Consider the following 19,419-nt stretch of genomic DNA (forward strand, 5'->3'; position numbering starts at 1 on the left):
CAATGCACCCTTCCTCTGAGGGCTCAAATCAAGATGCCATCTGCTTTGCTCAACCATTGTACAGATGGAGAAATTCAGGTCAAGTCCACATGTTTTTACTGAGGACCATTCCTTGGTCCAGGCTTTGGAGGGGCCTTGGGGGGAGGTGCGTAGGGGAGGGAGAGAAGATCCTAAGCAATCAAAGCTTCACTACATGTAATAAGTAACCTGCCCAAGCCCTCAGGCCAATGTGATGTGAACAGGCACAAAGTTGAGCAGGATGAGTGGTAAATGATAAACTGGGTGATATGCTAGGGGCAGTGGCAGTCTGGGTGGATTTCCCAAAAGAAGTGGCTTCAAGTCAACCTTGAAGGGTGGGAGGATTCGGAGAAGTAGGGCTTGCCCTGAGGCTGGGCACAGCGTAGCAGGAAAAGGACCTGGCCAAACCTGATGGCATCAGTGAGACAGGGGGGCATCATGGGATGTCAAGTAGTGCAGGGCCCCAAACAACAGGCTAAGGCTCTAGCTCTGGCCTGGAGATAGGAGGGAACCTCTGCAGGTCTTACATTGTGGAAGGCAGGACGCTTGTCTCAGATGTGTCCATGGTCAGTTCTCCCTAAGGCTTAGATGGTGGGACAATCCCTTAGGCTCCCTACCTGCATAACCACCCTCAAAAATGCCTCTGCTTCTCAGGTCCTCAATGCTGGTGCAGTCTCATCCGAAAGGCCATCTTCTCCTCCTTGAGCTTCACACCCACCCTCGTGGTGAAATCCATCCACAGGTACTTCTCCTCCTTGTTGTATTGTGGCCGGTAGGTCAGCTTCCCAACATTGGGGTTTCTGCCCGGAAGGAAGAAGGAAAGGGGATTGTTCATGCCCGTTTTCACCCTGCCTTCTTCTCTTTCCCTTCCTCGATTCACCTTCCCTTTGGGAGTTGGGGTCCAAGAAGTCTTTGCAGAGATGATATATAGACCTTTAAGAAAAATTAGAAGACTATGTGGTGGCAAGGGCCTTCCAGGCAGAGGGAACACTATGTGCAAAGGGTTGGAGGTACGAAAGACCAGGGCTTTTGGAGGAAGCAAGTGTAAGGTTACAGGAAAACATGGGGCGTGCGAAGACGATGGATGTGGAGAGAGGATGATACAGTAAAGGTTTTGAAGATTTTCATGCCAAGAGGCTAAGGGCTTGGGACTTTAATCTGGGAGTAGAGGGAAGCCATGAAGAGTTTTAAGCAGGTGAGTGGCTTGGTCTGATGATATTTCACAAAGATCCCTTGAGTGTCATAAGGGAGATGGATGGTAAGGAGAGAGAATGTGGAGATGGGAGACTAGTCACAAGGCTGGCCAAAGCTCAGACCACATGTCACCTCTGCCAGGAAGCCACTCCTGCCCATCCAGTCTCAGTCAGACTCCCTTCTCCGTGCTCTCAAAGTACCTTCTGCTTCCCGCCCCCCCAGTACAGCAACTTAATGTTTTTGTTATAATATTAACAAGTTGCTGGAGGATGCGGGTCATGTCTGCAAGATTCTTGAATTCCAGCTCCCAGTATAGGGCTGGGTAAAAAACAGAGCATTATGAATGCATGAGTGAATGAAGAGTGTGGTCATGGGACAGAGAGAAACACATCCTAGGGACGTTTAGGACCTGGTGAGTGGGGAAAGGTGAGGGAGAAGGGGCAGTCTGCTTGGGCTGATTGTGCATTTCCTTTGGGACACGCAGGGACAAATACCAGATGCAGCTGGCCAGTGGGTCAGATGCCCAGATGTGTTGGGGGACCAGACTCACCCTGTATGGGCAAAGGCGGCCCAGTATTTCATCATCTGGAGGCTCAGCGCCTTCTCCTCAACTGTGGAATGGCCGGGGGTCGGAATATGATGTGACATTTGGAACAGAACGTGGGGGGCTAACATCCCACCCTGCTCCTTCCACTATTGCTTCCATACCAAAAGTCTTTCATTTTCGGGAACATTCTAGATTAGGAACTGAGTAGCTCCTTAGGGTCGGTCAATGGAGAGGGGGCATCCCTCACCCCCCACTATCCATCCAGGCCTAGGGGCCTTTCCTATCACCTCTGCCCACCCGTCTACCCAGCTGCCCCGAGGCCTTTCGGATGAGACTGCACCTGTCCATCTGGCCTCATGCATCCCTCTGCAGCGACCTTCCACTTTCCATTCTTCCTGCCTCTGTTTCAGAGCCAGCCCTCATCATCTCCTGTGGGATATACCCCACCTTCCCTCCCAGTTGGCCTCCAGGCCTCTGCTCCTATTTCTTTCTAACCCAGTTCAGCACACTGAGCCATCTCTCTAAATGCACATCTGGCTGTGTCACTTCCCTGCTTCAAATCTTTCCCAGGGTATTTTGAATAAAGCTGTTTAGCTTTTCTGGGCCTCAGTTTCTTCATCTGCAGAATGGAGAAAACTTCTCTTTTTGTAGAACTGTAGAAAGAGGAGACTTCCCTTTCTGGATTGTTGAAGGAATTGAATGAATACACAGAAACGGCTTAGAAGAATGTCTGGCACACAGAAAGTGTTCAAGCGTTTCAGTATTATTACTGTGGCAGGTAAAGCCCTGTGTGATGTGGTCCCAGCTCACCTCCCAAATGTGGCCCTCAGAGGGTACCTGACCTGACACCCACCCTGCAGGCACACTCCAGGTCAGTGGTTGCTCCCCAGTCTCCAACCCAGGCCCCTGACTCCCAGGCCTGGTCTGGACCCCAGCCTCGCCCACAGGGCAGATGGTGCACTCTGTTCAGGGGATAGAGCTTTGGGGGGAGGTAGGGAGGCAGGAGGTGCTGGGTGACAATGCTGAGTATCCCTACTCTCAGCACTGTCCTCTCTCGGACTGGCTTGGTTTTCTCATCAGTGCAACCCATGGCCAGAATTGTACCCTTGGCCGGGGTGAGGGCAGGTCTGTGGACCTGCATGGTCCTGTACACATCTGCACATGCATTTGTGCAGTGGAGGATGCACTCATGGATTGTGGACCTGAGTCTGTGCTGGGTCTGCCCGGGCACTGCACTCACCAGTCCCAAGATACACATGGCCCACGAAGACTGGCCAAACAGGGTTACGCAGTCTGGGTCTCCACCGAAGGCTGCGATGGTTTTTTTGTACCCAGCGCTGAGCCGCCACCTGGTCCAACAGCGCCCAGTTCCCGCGGGCCTGCGTGTCGCCCGCGCTCGGGAGAGCGGGGCTTATAATCAGGGTCCCGAGCCCCGACCGTCTGGTTGCTCAGGGGATCCTACCTGGTTCTGTCTGGCCCCACCTCGCCTCGCCGCGTCCCTGAGACACCTGGTCTTGGGACCACACCTCTTCCCCTAGAGTTAGGTCCCTCTCCATCGCAGTACGGAGCGTCCGCAGAAGTTAGGCGCAGACCCTGCACGCACCTCTTGCAGCCACGCCCCCACAGCCCCCTCCCCTCCCCTTCCACCCGGACCGCACCTCCTCCGCCCTGAGCACAAGTCCGGAGGAGGCCGGGTCCCTCGTCCCCCGCGCCGGTCCCCGGCCCCGCCTACTTCAGGAAGGCCAGGATGCCGAGCCTATGCTGCCGCAGCACAAGCTCCGCTTTCTCGCGGGCGGCCAGTTCAGACGCATAGTACGTGGAAGCGGAGCCCACGAGGAAGGGGCCTCCTGGGAAGCCGACCATCACCCGGGCGCGGAAAGCCGAGGCCTGAGCGGGGCGGTGGAGTGGCTGAGCCGGGTGGCGCGCATGAAGATGAATACTCAGCCGCAGCACAGCGTCCCCAGGCGCGCGCTGGCGGTACACGGTCAGGTACAGACCGTCCTCGCTGAAGCTCAGCCACTTGTATTGTTTTCGCGTGCTGGGATACATGGAGGCGATCTGCCCCAGGCCTCCTGAAACCTCCTGCGGCCACGATATGAGTTTGGGCCCGATGTGGTGGCCACAGAGCGGAGAATGGTTGAAAACCCAGGTTCCGCATTTGGGGGAATAGAATAGAACCAAAAGCAATATTTAGGCTGTGTGTGTGTGTGTGTGTGTGTGTGTGTGTGTGTGTGTGTGTGTGTGTATCTATCTGCCTGTGTCCGAGTGGCTGCCACTAGCGTTAGGGTCCAGGGGTGGGAGGCAGCTCAGCTTGGCTTCCCCAAGATCCACCCCTCTGCCTTGAGCCTGGCCCCATGAGTCTTTGTGGGGAGAGGTTCCCTGCTCCTGTTGGAGACGCTGTTGGTGCTGTCAAGCCAGAAACTTGGGCACCCTGGGCACCCCCCTGTCTTTCACGTCCCCTCCCCTCCCTCAGTCTCTGTTCTGCCTCCCAAACAGCTCTTAAATAGGCCTCCTCCTCTATTCCAGAGCTGCTGCCCTGCCAAGGCCATTACCACATCTGGCCAGGACACTGCCCCAGCCTCTTTATATCCCTTCCAACTCATCCTCCTCAGAGGACTGATAGAAAACAAAAACCTGACCATTTCACTCCCCTCCTTAAAACCTTCCTGGGCCCCCCTGTGTTCAGGATTAGGGCCAGATTCACCCGCACTGCCCCAGGCCCTCCTCATCTAGCCTTCTTCTGGCCACCCCTTCCTGCAGATACACATGGACTCTAGCCTCCCACCTCCAATTCCCTATGCTTCTGTCCCCTCTGCCAAATGCTTTCTCCTCTGCCTGGCAAACTCCTACTCATGTTTAAGGCTCAGCTCAAGTGGTTCCCCCTCTGCTGGGCACTTCCCCTCTGTGCTTCCCCAAAGCTCTAACCACGTTGACTACAGCACTGGGTTGGAGTTGAACCATGCACTCCCAAGGGGCAGGGATGGATGAGGATTTATCTGAGTCCTGGCACCCATGTGGACATTTGTGGAGCTTGGCTCTTGGGCCACCTCACCTTTTCTCCCTGCTGGCCCAGCCCTGAGAGTGGCTGTTCTCAATAGTTGGGGCTGGGTCCATCTGACTGGCTACAGGAGATCCTGTCTGCCTATTCTGCTCCATTCTCTGCTTGTTCCCTTGCTGCTCTGGCCCCAAACTAGTCATTATCCAAACTAGTCACTGGTCTTCTTCCCCTCTTAACTACCACCCCGTAGTCTGTTCTAAGCCATCCACAAATTCCTATACCTAACACTCTGTGTTCCAAAGCGCTATTGTCTGACAGTTCATGGCCAGTGTTCCAACAACTGACACCCAGACTTCGGTGCAGTGGATACTCCAATCTCTAAACCCCTGATCCTTGGGGCTCTAGTAATGGCTATCCCATGTTCTGTCACCTGATCCATGGGATTCCAAATAACAATCACAGAGTGTTCAGAATGTCTGGGCTTCTCTCAGTGCTGGTCGTTGTTCTAATGACCAACACCCCAGCATTCTAGTAACAGCCATTCATGTTCTAACAGTGGATGCCCTGTTCTCAACAATTAGACACCCAGGGTGGTGGTTATCGTTTTTTTAAACATTCTTTTTTTAAAGATTTATTTATTTATTTGAGAGAGAGAGAGAGAGAGAGAGAGAGAATGTGCATGAGCAGCGGAAGGAGCAGAGGGAGAGGGAGAGAGAATCTCAAGCAGAATCCACACAGTGCAGAGCCCTTGGCGGGCCTGATTTCATGATCCCGAGATCGTGACCTGAGCTGAAACCAAGAGTTGGTCACTCAACTGACTAAGCCACCCAGGCACCCCTCCCCCCTTTTTTTCTAGAGAGAGAACGAGAGGGCACCTGTGCTTGTGTGGGATGGAGGAGGGGCTGAGGGAGACAGAGAAAATCTCAAGCAGGTTTCACACCTAGCGCAGAGCCCAGCATGGAGTCCAGTGCAGGGCTTGATCTCACAACACTGAGATCTCGACCTGAGCCGAAATCAAGAGTCAGAGTCTCAACCCACTGAGCCACCCAGGCACTCTGGTGGTTGTAGTTTCTTAATATCAACTGACACTCAGGTTCTTACAGTAGACATTTTTCTAAACCCAGTGCTTTATCCAACTAATTGTTAATGATTGCCACAGAATATTCTGGACAGTGGATTACTCAATGATCTGAATAAATAATTAATACATTTGTTCTGGGTAAATTCCCAAGCCCAAGGCTTCAAAAGGCAGGCATAATCTCAACAATGCTCATGTGACTCAGGGTTTGAGCCTTGCTAGAGGTTGCATTAAGATTCTGGGACATTAAAACTGAACCTGAGCCTGTGACCTCCCCATCTTGGAGCTCCTTCTGCAGTGAAGGGTTGGATGTGCCATGTGGGCTTGTCCTTGGGCTCAAGTCCCAAGTGAGAGGGAAGAGCTCAGGGTTCACTGAGTATGGTGTGTGTGTGTGTGTGTGAGAGAGAGAGAGAGAGGGAGAGAGAGAGAGGAAGAGAGAGAGAGAGAGAGAGAGAGAGAGGGAGAGAGAGAGAAAGAAAGAAAGAAAGAGGAAGGAAGGAAGGAAGGAAGGAAGGAAGGAAGGAAGGAAGGAAGGAAGAAAGAAAGAAAGAAAGAAAGAAAGAAAGAAAGAAAGAAAGAAAGAAAGAAAGAAAGAAAGAAAGAAAAAGAAAGCAAGCACAAATGAACTGCTCCTCACATACTTTTAGGACAACTCAGCTCCCAGAAGGTCCCGGGGGCACATCACTGAGCACCTCCTCCTTACCTGGAGCTCTCCCATGAGAGAGACAAGAACAGAATTATCAGTGCCTTAAACACCATCTGGGCCAATTACTTCATTATATAGGTTTGGAAACTGAGGCCCCAGAATGGGCCCCTGGCCCACCTATGGCCACACAGTGGACCCTTTTTAGAGTGTTGTTTCAAACCCTGACCCAGAGGCAGGCATTGGGCCACTGCCCTCCTTAAGGTTCGCCCACCTCCCAGACAGTAGTCCCTTTGGCTCCTATGCAGGGGACATAGGTGGTGGCATTTCTGATTCCTTCCCAGGATTCTGGGGGCCCCTGGGGCAGTGAACCTGCAGGCACCCACAGAGGTCTGGAGAAGGAGACTCCTAGGAAAGACATTGATGGGTGTCTTCCCATGTGCATCTGTTTTCCTTGGAGGGTCCATATTTGGTAACCACTAGAGGTTCTTTGGTGTGCAGGGTACCTAGGAAGAGAGGAGAAGGGTCACTCTGGCCCCTGAAAGAACTCTGTCCATCTGCCATGGCACCGTTGCAGCTGGAAGTTTTTCACAATTGTGTACTTGCCCACTTTTTCTGTGTTTCTCTCAGTATGTTCGTCTCTCATTATTTAAGATTTAAGATTTCAACACTATGTTGGTAGGTGCATAAAGGTTCATGTCTGTTGTATAAATTATTTTCTGTCATTTAATGCGTCATTTAATGTCAATATCATTGTGTCATTTTGATTCTGCTTGTCTGATATTGATATTACCATATCTCTTTCTTATTGCTAACATTTACCTGGCATACTTCTGGGAAGAAATCACACATATAGGCATTCTCATTCATATATCTACTCAAATTAATACTCACATGTACATACAAATCTATACATACATAGGAACATACAAGCTCAGCTCATTTACAACGAAGCATGCAGAAATGCAAGAGCTAAATGCACACCATATGCATACATACATATGCATGTAAGAACAGTTATATAAAGGTTACAGTGTATCCATATGTAGCATACATTCATTCACATGTTACACATAGGCACACAGACACACCACAAGAAGATCTACACCTTAGCCAGCTCTTGGACTGAATATGAACTAGACCAAGTTGAATTTAACCTCTGCCTATGGCACTTCCTCCTCTTCTGGGCTCTCATCCAGCCCCCCTCGCTTTGCCAAGTGTCACTTAGGCCTCACATCTGTTGCCCTTTCCTGAAGCACCCTTGTCATTTCTTCCCCTCCTTTATCAAAACTGAATTGTTCTGTGCCCTGGTCCCCTGGGGCTCACTCTGCAAATGACAGAAAGCAAATATGATCCAAGTATTACTGAACTTGCCTGTGTATCAGAATCATGTGGGGGAAATCATTGTTAAAACCCAGGTTCCTAGGCCCACCCTCTGAATGAGAATCTCAGGGTTGCATCAGGAAAGTGATTTACAAACACCTCCCGGTTTTGGGAATAGCATTTGGAGTTGGTGTGATAGAGGACACACTCTAGCTGCAGGTGGCCAAAAGTACCTCTCTGCGCATGTCCCCAGGTCTCTGCAGGGCTGATGAAAGCAATATCTGAGCGCAGAGGGATGGTTGTAATGGTGAGCCTGCAAAATCACGTAGGCAGGACAGTGCGGGCAAAGGGTCATCTCAAATCTCCTATGTGTGCTGTTCTTTGCAGTTTACAAAGCCTTTTCACATGGTCCTGCCATGTGAGCTTCTCACTGGCCCTGGGGAGAGCTGGGGGAGGCCTATGGGCCCAGAGAGGGGCGATGCCCAGCCTGAGGTCTCAGGACAGAGCACAGAGGCGGAGGTCTGCCACATTATCTGGATTTGCCCTGAAGCCTGGGTCCACTCCTGATTGACTAGCCAACAACCATGAGTTACTGATCCTCTGGCACTGTGCCAGACACTTTACATGGACTCTCACCTCGTCCTCCTAAAACATGTAGAGGGTAATTGTTATTATTATTGCACCATACATATGTGGCAATGGAAGTTATATAACTTTCTCAAGGTCACACAGTGAGGCTCTCCTCAGAGTTTTGCTGTAAGCAGGGTTGTTTTGCTGTCCTCACTCCAGTCTCTGGGGGCACCTAAGCATGCAGCAGAGTGCTCTATACCCATGAACAAGAGCTGCCTTGGAGTGGTCTTTTTTTTTTAAAGATACTTCACTTTTTTTTTTTTAAAGATTTTATTTATTTATTTGACAGAGAGAGACACAGCGAGAGAGGGAACACAAGCAGGGGAGTGGGAGAGGGAGAAGCAGGCTTCCTGCGGAGCAGGGAGCCCGATGCGGGGCTCGATCCCAGGACCCTGGGATCATGACATGAGCCGAAGGCAGACGCTTAATGACTGAGCCACCCAGGCACCCCTTGGAGTGGCCTTCATCACAGCCTTGCTATGTATCCAGAGACAATAGGTAAGCACTTATGAAAATATTCCACCTTTTGAGTAGCATAAAATGTTAATTAAAATCAGGAGTTAAGGGATGCCTTGCGGGGGCGCTCAGTTGGTTAAGCATCTGCCTTCAGCTCAGGTCATGATCCCTGGGTCCTGGGGTTGAGCCCTGCCTCGGGCTCCTTGCTCAGTGGGGGGAGTCTGCTTCTCCCTCTCCCTCTGCCTGCCGCTGCCCCTGTTCATGCTCTCTCTCTCTCAAATAAATAACAACAAAATCTTTAAAAAATTTGTTTATGTGTAAGTATCCTGTAGCCTTGTTGGCAACCGTCTTCCCCCGCCCAACATGACCAGAAGGGATGGGTGAGGAAGGGATGTTATATCTACATTATATAATATATACTACACGGTCAGTAATGGCATGTTCTGTAAGACTCTATAGCAGCAGGGGGCTTAATGTGGTGGTTCTGAGCCAGGCTGCTGGGTTTGAATTCCAGCCCTTGCCATTCATAAGCTGTGTGACCGTGGGAAAATCACTTACCTTCTCTGAACCTCAGTTACTCCATCTGTGAAATCAGCATAATAGTACTTAACTCATACAGTTGTAGTGAGGGTTAAGTGGGCCAATGCAGGGAAGGCACTTAAAACAGGGAAAACCCATTATGTCAGCTGTTGTCATCAATACTTGGGAGAAGGCTGATGTCATTCCAGAACTTGAAAAGGGCAGAATTTGAAATTATATATTGGTCATGGAGAGTGAACACCAAAACACTCCAAAGATGTCTAAAGTAACAGGAAGGATTAATGTCAAAGTGGTGTCAGTGGTTGCCCTCTGAGTTGCACGCATTAGTGACCTTGATTTTTTTTCTTTAACTTTTCTGTATTTTCCATATTTTCTTTAACAACATTAATGGAGGGGAGGCTCAGTCAGTTGGGCGACTGACTCTTAATCTCATCTCGGTTTTTGATCTGGGTTGTGAATTCAAGTCCCGTGTTGGGCTCCATGCTGGGTGTGGAGCCTACTTAAAAAAAAAACAAACCCAACCAAACAAACAAAAAACAGTGGAGAGTTCACCATCAGTGTGGGGTTCAAGAGACTAGGGATGGGAGGACAGGGAAGGCAGGACCAAGAAGTGGGGGCTATCAATAGCTCCATTTGGTCTGGACCCATGATCTTCTTTCTGGACCACATTCCCCTCTGCATCACCTCTACCAGCCTTCCCTGTGGGTTGTGTGTAGCCACATCAATAGGAGTATGGAGCCCCATTTAGGGGAGATGACAGAGCTGCTTGTTTCTTCTGCCTAGGATCTGACAAGTTTGGTTTACCCTAATGCAGTAAGCATGTGTCACTCAAAGCAAGGGCCAAGCGGGGAATGGAGGACAAGGGAAGGGAGTGGTAGAGAAGGCAGACAAGACTATGAATCTACCTATCAGGCCTGGGGGCCAGTCACATAGAGACTACTCTACTCAGCTGTGCAGCAACTTGGCCAGTTCTCTCCTCTTTTTAAAATATTTTATTTATTTATTTATTTGAGAGAGAGAGCGAGTGCACAAGCGGGGTTGGGGGAGGGACTAAGGGAGAGGGAGATGCAGACTCCCTGTTCAGCAGGGAGGCTGATGTGGGGCATCCCAGGACCCCAAGATCATGACCTGAGTCAAAGACAGAGGCTTAACTGACTGAGAGGCCCAGGTGCCCAACATCTTGGCCAGTTCTGGGTGGGCCTTAAGGTCTGGTCCTGCCAACACCTGGCTCCACTCCTGTCATTTCTCCCTGAGTAAGAAACAGCCTTTCACCTGGTCCATCCATATGGGAGGAGTGTGGGCTAGGACTCACGTGGGCTCCATCCAATGTTGACATGGGGCACAGGGAATGTCGAATGGGGAGCTGGGTCAGCCAGGTAGCCTTGGTGCAACACTGTCTTAGGGTTAAGAATCTGTGATTCTGATATGTAGCACGAGGTGGCTCCTGTTCTGAGTCACCCAGCATTCTGTTTTTGGAGGGGGGAAGACCGAAGCCCCATCTGGTCCACTATTGGGCTTTACACATAAATGGACATGTCTAACAAGTGAGGTGGAGTGTTCTTAGAGGCCAGATGACAGGGTGAAGTCACAGTCCTGGAGAGAGGAGACTTGCTTGGAGCTGGCCTAGCATGTTGGGCCTGAGGTGAAGGTAGAGGGCCTAGTTCTGGACCCACCAGGGTTCTGATGTTGTGACCTCCCACCCACAGGGGGCAGTAAAGGGTACCTGTGAGGGTGGAAGAATCCTCTCACTGAGCTGAGATCCTGTGCCCAGGCTGGTCAGGGATGACTCTCATCAGGGTATATCAAAAACGGGGGGAGGTACGCTTCTCTATTCCAAACAGCATCAAAGGTAGTAGCTGCAGACCCAAGGAGAGTTTGTGTCTGTCAGGATCGCACCCTTAAGGAATCTCTGGGACCTTCTGGCAAGCAAGGATTCATAGATGACTAGCCCTGAGGAAGCCTAGAGGCCAGTGCCAGGGGTGAGGGTCGGAGAGTATAGCCGACACCAAGCCATGGGTGGTGGATACAGCTAGGACCCCCCCAAGAGGGGCTTGGCCAGTGTGCCTGGCTACCTCTGCATCTACAGGCATTGCTCAAGAAAACACAGACTCAGTTCAGCTCTGGACTTGATAACTTCTGGGGCGCCTTCATGGCCTGGAGGCTCCCAAACAAAAGAAGTCCTAAACTTATACTCTGAAAACTACAAAACATTGTTGTAAGAAATTAAAACAGATCGGGGTGCCTGGCTGGCTCGGTCAGTAGAGCATGTGACTCTTGCCCTTGGGGTTGTGAGTTCAAGCCCCATGTTGGGTCTAGAGCCCACTTAAAAAAATAAATTTATTTAAAAAAAAGAAATTAAAGTAGATCCAAACGAATGGGGAAAACACCCTGTGTTTGTGCATGAAAGGACTTCATATTGTTAAGCTGGTAAAGTAACACTCCCCAGACTGATCTGCAGATTCAGTGCCATCCCTGTAAGACTCTTGGCTGACTTCTTGGTAGAAATCGACAAGTGGATTCTAAATTTCATACGGAATTTCAAGGAAGCTGGAATAGCCGACTCATGAACAAGAATAAAACAGGAAGACTCATAATTTCCTACTTCAAAACTTACTACAAAGAAATGGTAATCAAGAGAGGGTGGTATGTACTGACATAAGTCAACTGTAGAAATGAATGGAACAGAATTGAGAGTCCCGTGTATATATGTATAAATAGACCTGTTTACGCGTGGCTGAGTTTCAACAAGGGTACCAAGGGTGCCGAGATCATTTGGTGGTGGGGAGAATGGTCTTGTCCATAACATGGTGTTGGGACATTTGGATTGCCACATACAAAAGAACGAAGAAAATGAAGACAAGCCATGGAATAGGAGAAAATATTTGCAAATCATATAGCCTTTAAGGGACTTGCATTCAGAATATATAAAGGACTCTTACAACTCAATAAAAAAAAGACAAACAACTCAATTAAAAATGGGCAAAGGATATGAAGAGATATTTTTCCAAGGAATATGTTTAAAGGCCAATAAACATATGGAAAGATGTTCAACATCATTAGCCATCAGGGGAAATGCAAATCAAAACCAAAGTAGATCCCACTTCACACCCACTGGGGTGACTGGAATAGAAAAGTCAGATAGTAGATGTTGCCAAGGACATGGAAAGATCTAAATCCTCATAGACTTCTGGTAGGAATGTAAAATGTGCCACCACTTTGGAAAATAGTCTGGCAGTTCCTCCAATGATTAAACATAAGAGTTAGCGTGTAACTTAGCAATTTTACTCCTAGGGTGTGTGTGTGTGTGTGTGTGTGTGTGTGTGTGTGTGTGTGTGTGTGTGTGTGTGTGTGTGTGTGTGTGTGTGTGTGTGTCTTCAAGAGAAATAAAAACATGTCCACACAAAAACTTGTACACAAACATTTAGAGCAACATTATTCCTAATAGCTACCAGGTAGAAACAACCCAAATGATGAATCAGCTGATGAATGGGAAACAAAATGTGATATATCCATAAAATGGAATACTCTTTGGTCAAACAGAATGAAGTACTCATACATGTGACACCATGCTTATGCTAAGTGAAAGAATCACAGATGACTATGTCTAATAAGATTCTATGAATACGAAATGTACAGAACAGAGAAGCTAATAAAGACAGAAAATAGATTAGATATGAAAAATCATTTCACTGTATACTTCAAATAGGTGAATTATATGGTATGTGAATACAATCTCAAGAAAGCAATCTAAGAAAAAGGGAAAGCTGATGTGAAACAGAAGGACAATACCAACATTTTTGCAAGAATTTGGATTGACCAGAACTCTGATGTGTTGCTGGTGGGAGTGTAAATTGGTACAACCTCTTTGAAAACTGCTTGGTATAATCCCTTGAGTTGAAAGCTACAACACCATGACTCAGCAATTCCAAATCCCTCCCCTAATTCCTCGTGGTAGATATATACTGAATGAACGTGTCTGTATGCTCACCAGAAGACGTATTAGAAAGTTCCTATCAACACCATTCATAAAAGCCCCAAATTGGAGACTACCCAAAGTCCTGTTAAGAGAACGGGAAACATGCCGTGTGTATTCACACGATGAAATCCTCTGTGACAATGAGATTGAATGATCCGCAACTACCCAGGACTCCTTGGATGCATCTCACAGACCTAATGTGGAGGGAAGTAGCCTGACACAAAAGAGCATCTACTATATAATTCCTTTTTATTCCATTTCATGGAATCATAGGTTGTGTGATTCCATTTAGCAGGCAAAACTACCCTCCGCCATTGCGAATCAGTATAGCCATCACCTTTGGAGGGGAGTCCCGGAAAGGGCACAGGGGAACTCGTCCCGGGGGCTAATAATATTCTGTTTCTTAATCCGGGTGCTGGTTACATACTGGTGTGTATGTGAATATTCATTTTGTGAAAATTAATCAAGCTTTATACTTAGAATTTGTGTACATTTTAGTACATACATTATGTTTCAACATAGAAGTTTACTAAAAAAGAAAAATAAAGGAAAGACGTGGCTGGGTGTGGGGGGGGGCGGAATTTTGTGGAAGGAGTGACTCCTGACAGAGCAGGAACCTCAGCAACGTACAGAGCTACAGACCATCTCTGGAGGCTCTCTGGAGGTAGGAGTGTGCTGCTGAAACCACTCAGACTCAAGAAAAAGCTGAGATTCTATTTTGGGGAAAAAGGCTGGGAATCAGAAAATAGCACTTGCTGCAAATGTAACCTTCGGTCACCATCTGATGAAGCAGCGCTGGCTCCAGAGGAAGGAAGGGAACGGAGGATCTAAGAGGTCTGCCACCTGAGGGTGCTCAGGGAGCATCTCTGGGGATGGAGAGTCACATCTAAGTCACTGGGAAGTATGTTTGGGAGCTCCCAGGGTATGGAGGGCCCTCCAGGGGTAATCATCAAGTCCACATCTGAGCTGAGGCTATGCTTTATTGAGGAGGCAGCTGCAGATGCAGCCTTAGCCCAGGAGCACCGGCTGAGCCCCTCCCAGGGTGTTCTATCTGCCCCCTGTGGGTGGAAGGCCAGGCCAGAATCATGCTCTCCGCCTTCACCCAGGCCCAGCCGCTGAGCTGGCTCTGAGCACAGGCTCCTTCTCTCTCCAGGACCTTGGCCTTACCCTGCAATCTGGCCTCTAAGGACACCCCACCCCACTTGCCAGACATGTCTGCATATATCTAAAGCCCAACAGTGGACCAAATGGGGCCTTGGTATTCTCTCAAAAACAGAGCATGCTGGGTGACTCAGGAGAGGACTCATCCAGTCCCATATATGAGAATGTCCACTCTGGCCCAGCCAAGACTCTTTCCAAGCATCTTTATTGTTGCCACTGCCATCGTTATCATTATTCCTATTGTATAGGTAAGGAAACTGAGACCCAGAAGGGAGAAATGACTTGGCCCAGGCCTCACAGGAAGTGTGACTTGCATTCCCACAAAGGAAGGTGGCTTACTGTCAGTAGAAAAGAGCAGAAGAAGGATGGGACCTTTGTTCATGCTGTTCCCTCTGTGTGGAATGCCATTCCCTGCATTGTCAACCAGGTGAACTCCTGGCTATCCTCCAAAACTCAGCTCATCCCCTTCTGGGTGTCTTTCTGATATGCTACACCCCTATAGGATACAGCCAGATTCCAGCAGTTTCTTGCATGAGACCAACCTGCCCAGACTTCGTGCATAGACAGGGAACTGAAATCCCTGAGAGGGAAGGACCTGCCTGAACTCATGGAGAGACTCAGCCCAGAGACTGGCTCCCAAGGATTACCCTGGCTGCCTGCCGGTGAGCTCACCTCATGCCCTGGAGGTGGCCTGGGACTGGGGTTGCAGGGTGGGAAGCTCTGACCTGAGCCTGCTGTCACTGGATGTCTCGTCCAATTAGGAGACAATTGAGGAATTCCCACTGCCCACCTGTATTTTTCAGGTGGCCCTAACATAGTGCAGTCCCACCCCTGACTTCAAAGGTCCTAGGATACCTTCAGGATACCTTCAGGCCCTCTTGCTGCTGCCTGCAATGCTGTCCCTTTCCCAGAACTCTGGCCATGGCATTTCTGGTGCCACTCCCCAGGCCCAGCCTGAGACCCAGGTGTGCCTCCAGCTGGCCACATGGGGGCCAGGGTGCAGCCCCGCAGGAATGGGGTCCTGAGGACTGATATGTGGGTGAAGCTCTGGGAGGCTGGGAAGGGCCAGGAGCCTCCCTCCAGTTTTGGGTCGTGGGTCACAGAGAGCCTGACAGGGGCTTGCTCAGTCACACTGGGCAGATTCCTCCCAGCCCTTGAGGTGGTGACTTTAGGCAGCACCCACCCCAGGGGGTGGTCCTAACAGAGACTGGACTCCTGGGGGCTCACCCTGGCTCTGCCTCATACCTTGCCTGCCACATAGAGGTCCCCTCAGGAGGCGGGGGCCAGGCAGGGGTGATAGGACTCTGACCACCCACCCACCCACTCAACTTTGCTGCTCTGAGGCCCCTGTGGTGCTTCTAAGTCTGCTTGGAGGGCTGCCTGGTCTCCTAAGAGGCCTGGGGGCCCAATTCCCCCTCACTGCTTATCTCATCCAAGGGGAGTGATGGCCTGGCTCAGAGTCTTCACTTGCTTGGGGCTCTGAATGGTGTTGGGGTATGATGGGACCTGGAGACGAGGGAGAAAGATGGCCTGGATGCTGACCCTCCATGGTGGGGGTAGGCTCGACACCTCAAGCCCTTTACCCTGCCAGCTTCACTATACCTGGAGGCCGAGTCAGCGGCAGGTGAGGCCTGGAGTCTGGTCAGGGGGAGGCCTGTGCACGCGGACCAGCCATAGCATCTGGAGTGCAGGCCCGAGGATGGAGGGGCCTTGTGTGGCATCCGACCAAGAGCAGCTCTGGACCCTGTCATCTCTCTTACCACAGTCTGAAGCTGTTACCCTGCAAGACCCCCTCCCTCTGGCCATCCCTTGCTGGCCTTGCCGCCCGTTAGAACCCCAGTCCCTCCACCTACATCAGCCTCTGAGATCTCTCAACTCCAGCAAAGTGCGTTCTAGACATGAGGGCACGTTCTGGAGGGGGAAGGACAACTCGGAGGCCAGTGGATTTAGCTATGAGTCCGGCTCTGTCATCTCTGTGTGTGTGGCCTCAGGCAAGGCACCCTCCCCTCTGATCCTCTGATTCTCAGTGTCCTCATCTGTAGGATGGAGGTCCACTCAGGACCCTGACAGACCATTCAGGACCCCAGAGGACTGTCCAGACGCCTGAGGGAGACGATGGATGTGAGTAAGCCTGACACAGAGGCAAGCTTAGCAAGTGTCCTCGTGGTGATGCCTGGCCAGCTGGCTGCCTTGTGCCCTGAGCCTGGTCGAAACTGTAGTCAAGGGGGCCATCTGATTCAAAGGACAGTACGGTTGTGGAGCCTGTGTCCGTATCTAGGCCAGAGAGCATTTACTGAGCCCTTGCTGTGTGTCAGGCACCATGCTAGGCACTTTACAGCTAATTATCATTCAGAGCTCACAGCAGATCTATGAAAGGGGACATGATCATTGTCCCCATTTCATAGATGGAAAAATTAAGAAACAAAGAAGCTAAATAATTTACACAAAGATACACACTCAGTAAATTGCAGAACTGAACTGGAACCCCTATTAGGGTGTGTGACTATGAGTGTGTGGGACTGGCCACGTGGGTGAGTAACTAAGTTTGGTGCTGGGTATACACATGCACGTCTGTGTCTACTGGAGCGGCTGCTGGTACCTCGTCCAGGTGGCTGGGCCCAGATGTGCGCATCTGACCCCACGGTCACCCCTGGTGCACACACACGCTGCTCACATGGACCTTCCTGTGACCCCGCACAGGGAGGCTCCCTGGGCCCACCAGCCCTTCCCTGCAGGACCTGGCCTGTCTGAGTTTGTGGGTTCCCCCTGGCTTGCTCCCCTCAGCTCTGTGTAGCTGCTGGATCCTTAGGCAGGGCCATCAGTCAGTCACAGATGACCTGGCAGGCCGGGGAGGGGTGTTCCACGATCGATGGCCCAGGGAAGAGACCAAAAAGACAGGAGGACTGAAATCCCAGCAGCGCACCCACCTTGTATGAGCGCTCCCCCTGAGTGACTGGGGTGGGGCCGGGCCATCCCCCTCCCTCCCTGTGTGGAAAAAACTCTAGAAGCTGGGGTTGGGGGCATGAGAGGGAGGGAAAGATGGCAGTGGGACAGGGTCTGAGGCCCACGCTCCAGAGCCCTCTGGCGATGGTGGCCCCAAAGCTGGTGATGGTTCCCCCCACCCCATGGCTCCCAGGTTTGGTGCACCCTCAGGCCTGGAGGAAGAGGCCTCTCTACATCCAGCATGGTCAGATCTGGGCCCTTGATTCCCAGCCTGGGCTTGCTTGCCTCCAGGCAGCCCCTGGGGAGTCTTCTTTCCCCTCACCTCTCTGTCCATCAGTCAGCAGGTCTACCGTCTACTCTAAATCTAGAGCCAACCAGTGCCTTTCTACCTCACTGGAAGCCACGCTGGTCCCCTCCCTGCTCTCCCTGTCCCCACTCTCACCACCACCCCAACCAGTTCATGTTGCCTGCTGGTTAAAACCTTCCCAGGGCCCTCCATTACCCTCAAGCACACACCCGCATTGCAACCCAAAACGCCCCTCAGAGTCTGGTCTTTGCTGACCTCTCCAGCCTTTAGAACTGTTTCCTCAGTACATTTCAACCTCCAGGCCTTTGTGTCTGCTGTTCCCTCTGCCAGGAACACCCTTTCCTGCTGCTCCCCATTCCTCGAGTCCGCTGCTCTGGCCAGCACCCTGGAGTAATCTCTGCTTGTCCTTCAGGTCTCAGCTTAGATGTCCTTCCTTCCTTCCCATGTCCCCCAGGTCAGGGCTGGCCTATGCCTCTGTGTACCTACAGTCCTCTGTGTCCCCAATGGCATGTGGTGACTGGGGCTTGTTTACTCGTCAGGCTCTCCACTCGCTTCTGGGGACAAACTTCCCTGCTGACGAGAAGGGGAAGGGAACGGGAGGCCTTCAATGCCAGGTGAAGAACATGGACTTGCCCTAAGGGTGGCAAGGAATCACATGGAACTTTTGAGCAGGGGAGTGGCATGACTCAGGGCCCATTTGGCTTTATGTCTTTCCTTCCTGCCCAAAATGGACTTCCCTGAATAGCACTGGTGCCAACTGCAAGTGCTTTTCATGTAACTCTCAGCAGCCAGGAACTTAGTCTGCCTGAGGAAGGGTATTTGTGGGATTGGACCTGTAGGATGAGAGAGTGGGGGCAGGGAAAGTCCTTGTGATATGGATTAGAATCCAGATGTTTCGAGGGAATGGGACAAGGATCCTCAAAAATAGAAATGTTTGCCCCCCCCCCAAAAAAAAACCCTCTGGTTCCTTTTCACCTGTTGTAGCCTGAGTGGGTAGGCCTCTTCTTTTCTCTGTGACAAAAGCCTGACTGATGCACTAGTCCAGACACCCTCCCCCAACTGTTCTTCTGTGCCCTGAAAGGTACTGTGGGAGCTGTGCTGAGCTCCCCTAGAAGTTGGTCTCCCCAAGCTGGGAGGGGAGGGAGGAGCCCAGCCAGGCCATAAAGTGTTGAAGCACTAGGGCTGGGAAACTCACATCTCATGCTAAGAGTCAGGGCTCTGGCCTAGCTGGATTCTGTTTTGTCTTGTGCAGGAGACAGGTGTGGGCAGCATGGAGAAAGCGACCTCCCTCAGCCTGAGTCAGGCTTTGGGGGTGATTACTGCTTGGGAGGCTACGATCTGTTCTAGGCTGGATCCCCTGAGGTCTCAGGACTCCCCTCTACTCCAGGACTGCCTTGTCCATCCACCCTCCTGGCTAAGGAAGACATCTGTGCCAGACTGAGCATAGGTTTGGTGGCTGAAGAGCCTGGGTTCATGTGCAGCAGCCGTGGTTCCCCGGCTCTCTGTCTGTCACTCACTCATCAAACATCCCTGACTCCGGATCCTGCCCAACCCTTGTGTGGGAGGCGCAGAGTGGGGTCAGGCTGACTGCCACTCTCAGAGAGG

General features: G+C 50.9%; 1 protein-coding gene across 1 annotated transcript; it reads right to left on the reverse strand.

The window, feature by feature from the left end:
* Positions 1 to 649: 649 nt before the first annotated feature.
* Positions 650 to 13,718, reverse strand: LOC113935447 (carboxylesterase 4A-like). Its single transcript, XM_035725264.1, is given in 9 exon segments — positions 650 to 818; positions 1,763 to 1,823; positions 2,864 to 3,077; positions 3,079 to 3,154; positions 3,492 to 3,646; positions 3,713 to 3,838; positions 6,792 to 6,940; positions 6,943 to 6,984; positions 13,709 to 13,718. Coding segments are annotated over 9 exon segments (1,002 nt in total).
* Between the last annotated feature and the right edge of the window lie 5,701 nt (positions 13,719 to 19,419).

The sequence above is a fragment of the Zalophus californianus genome, chromosome 17 (assembly GCF_009762305.2).
Source record: "Zalophus californianus isolate mZalCal1 chromosome 17, mZalCal1.pri.v2, whole genome shotgun sequence".
Classification (NCBI taxonomy): domain Eukaryota; kingdom Metazoa; phylum Chordata; class Mammalia; order Carnivora; family Otariidae; genus Zalophus; species Zalophus californianus.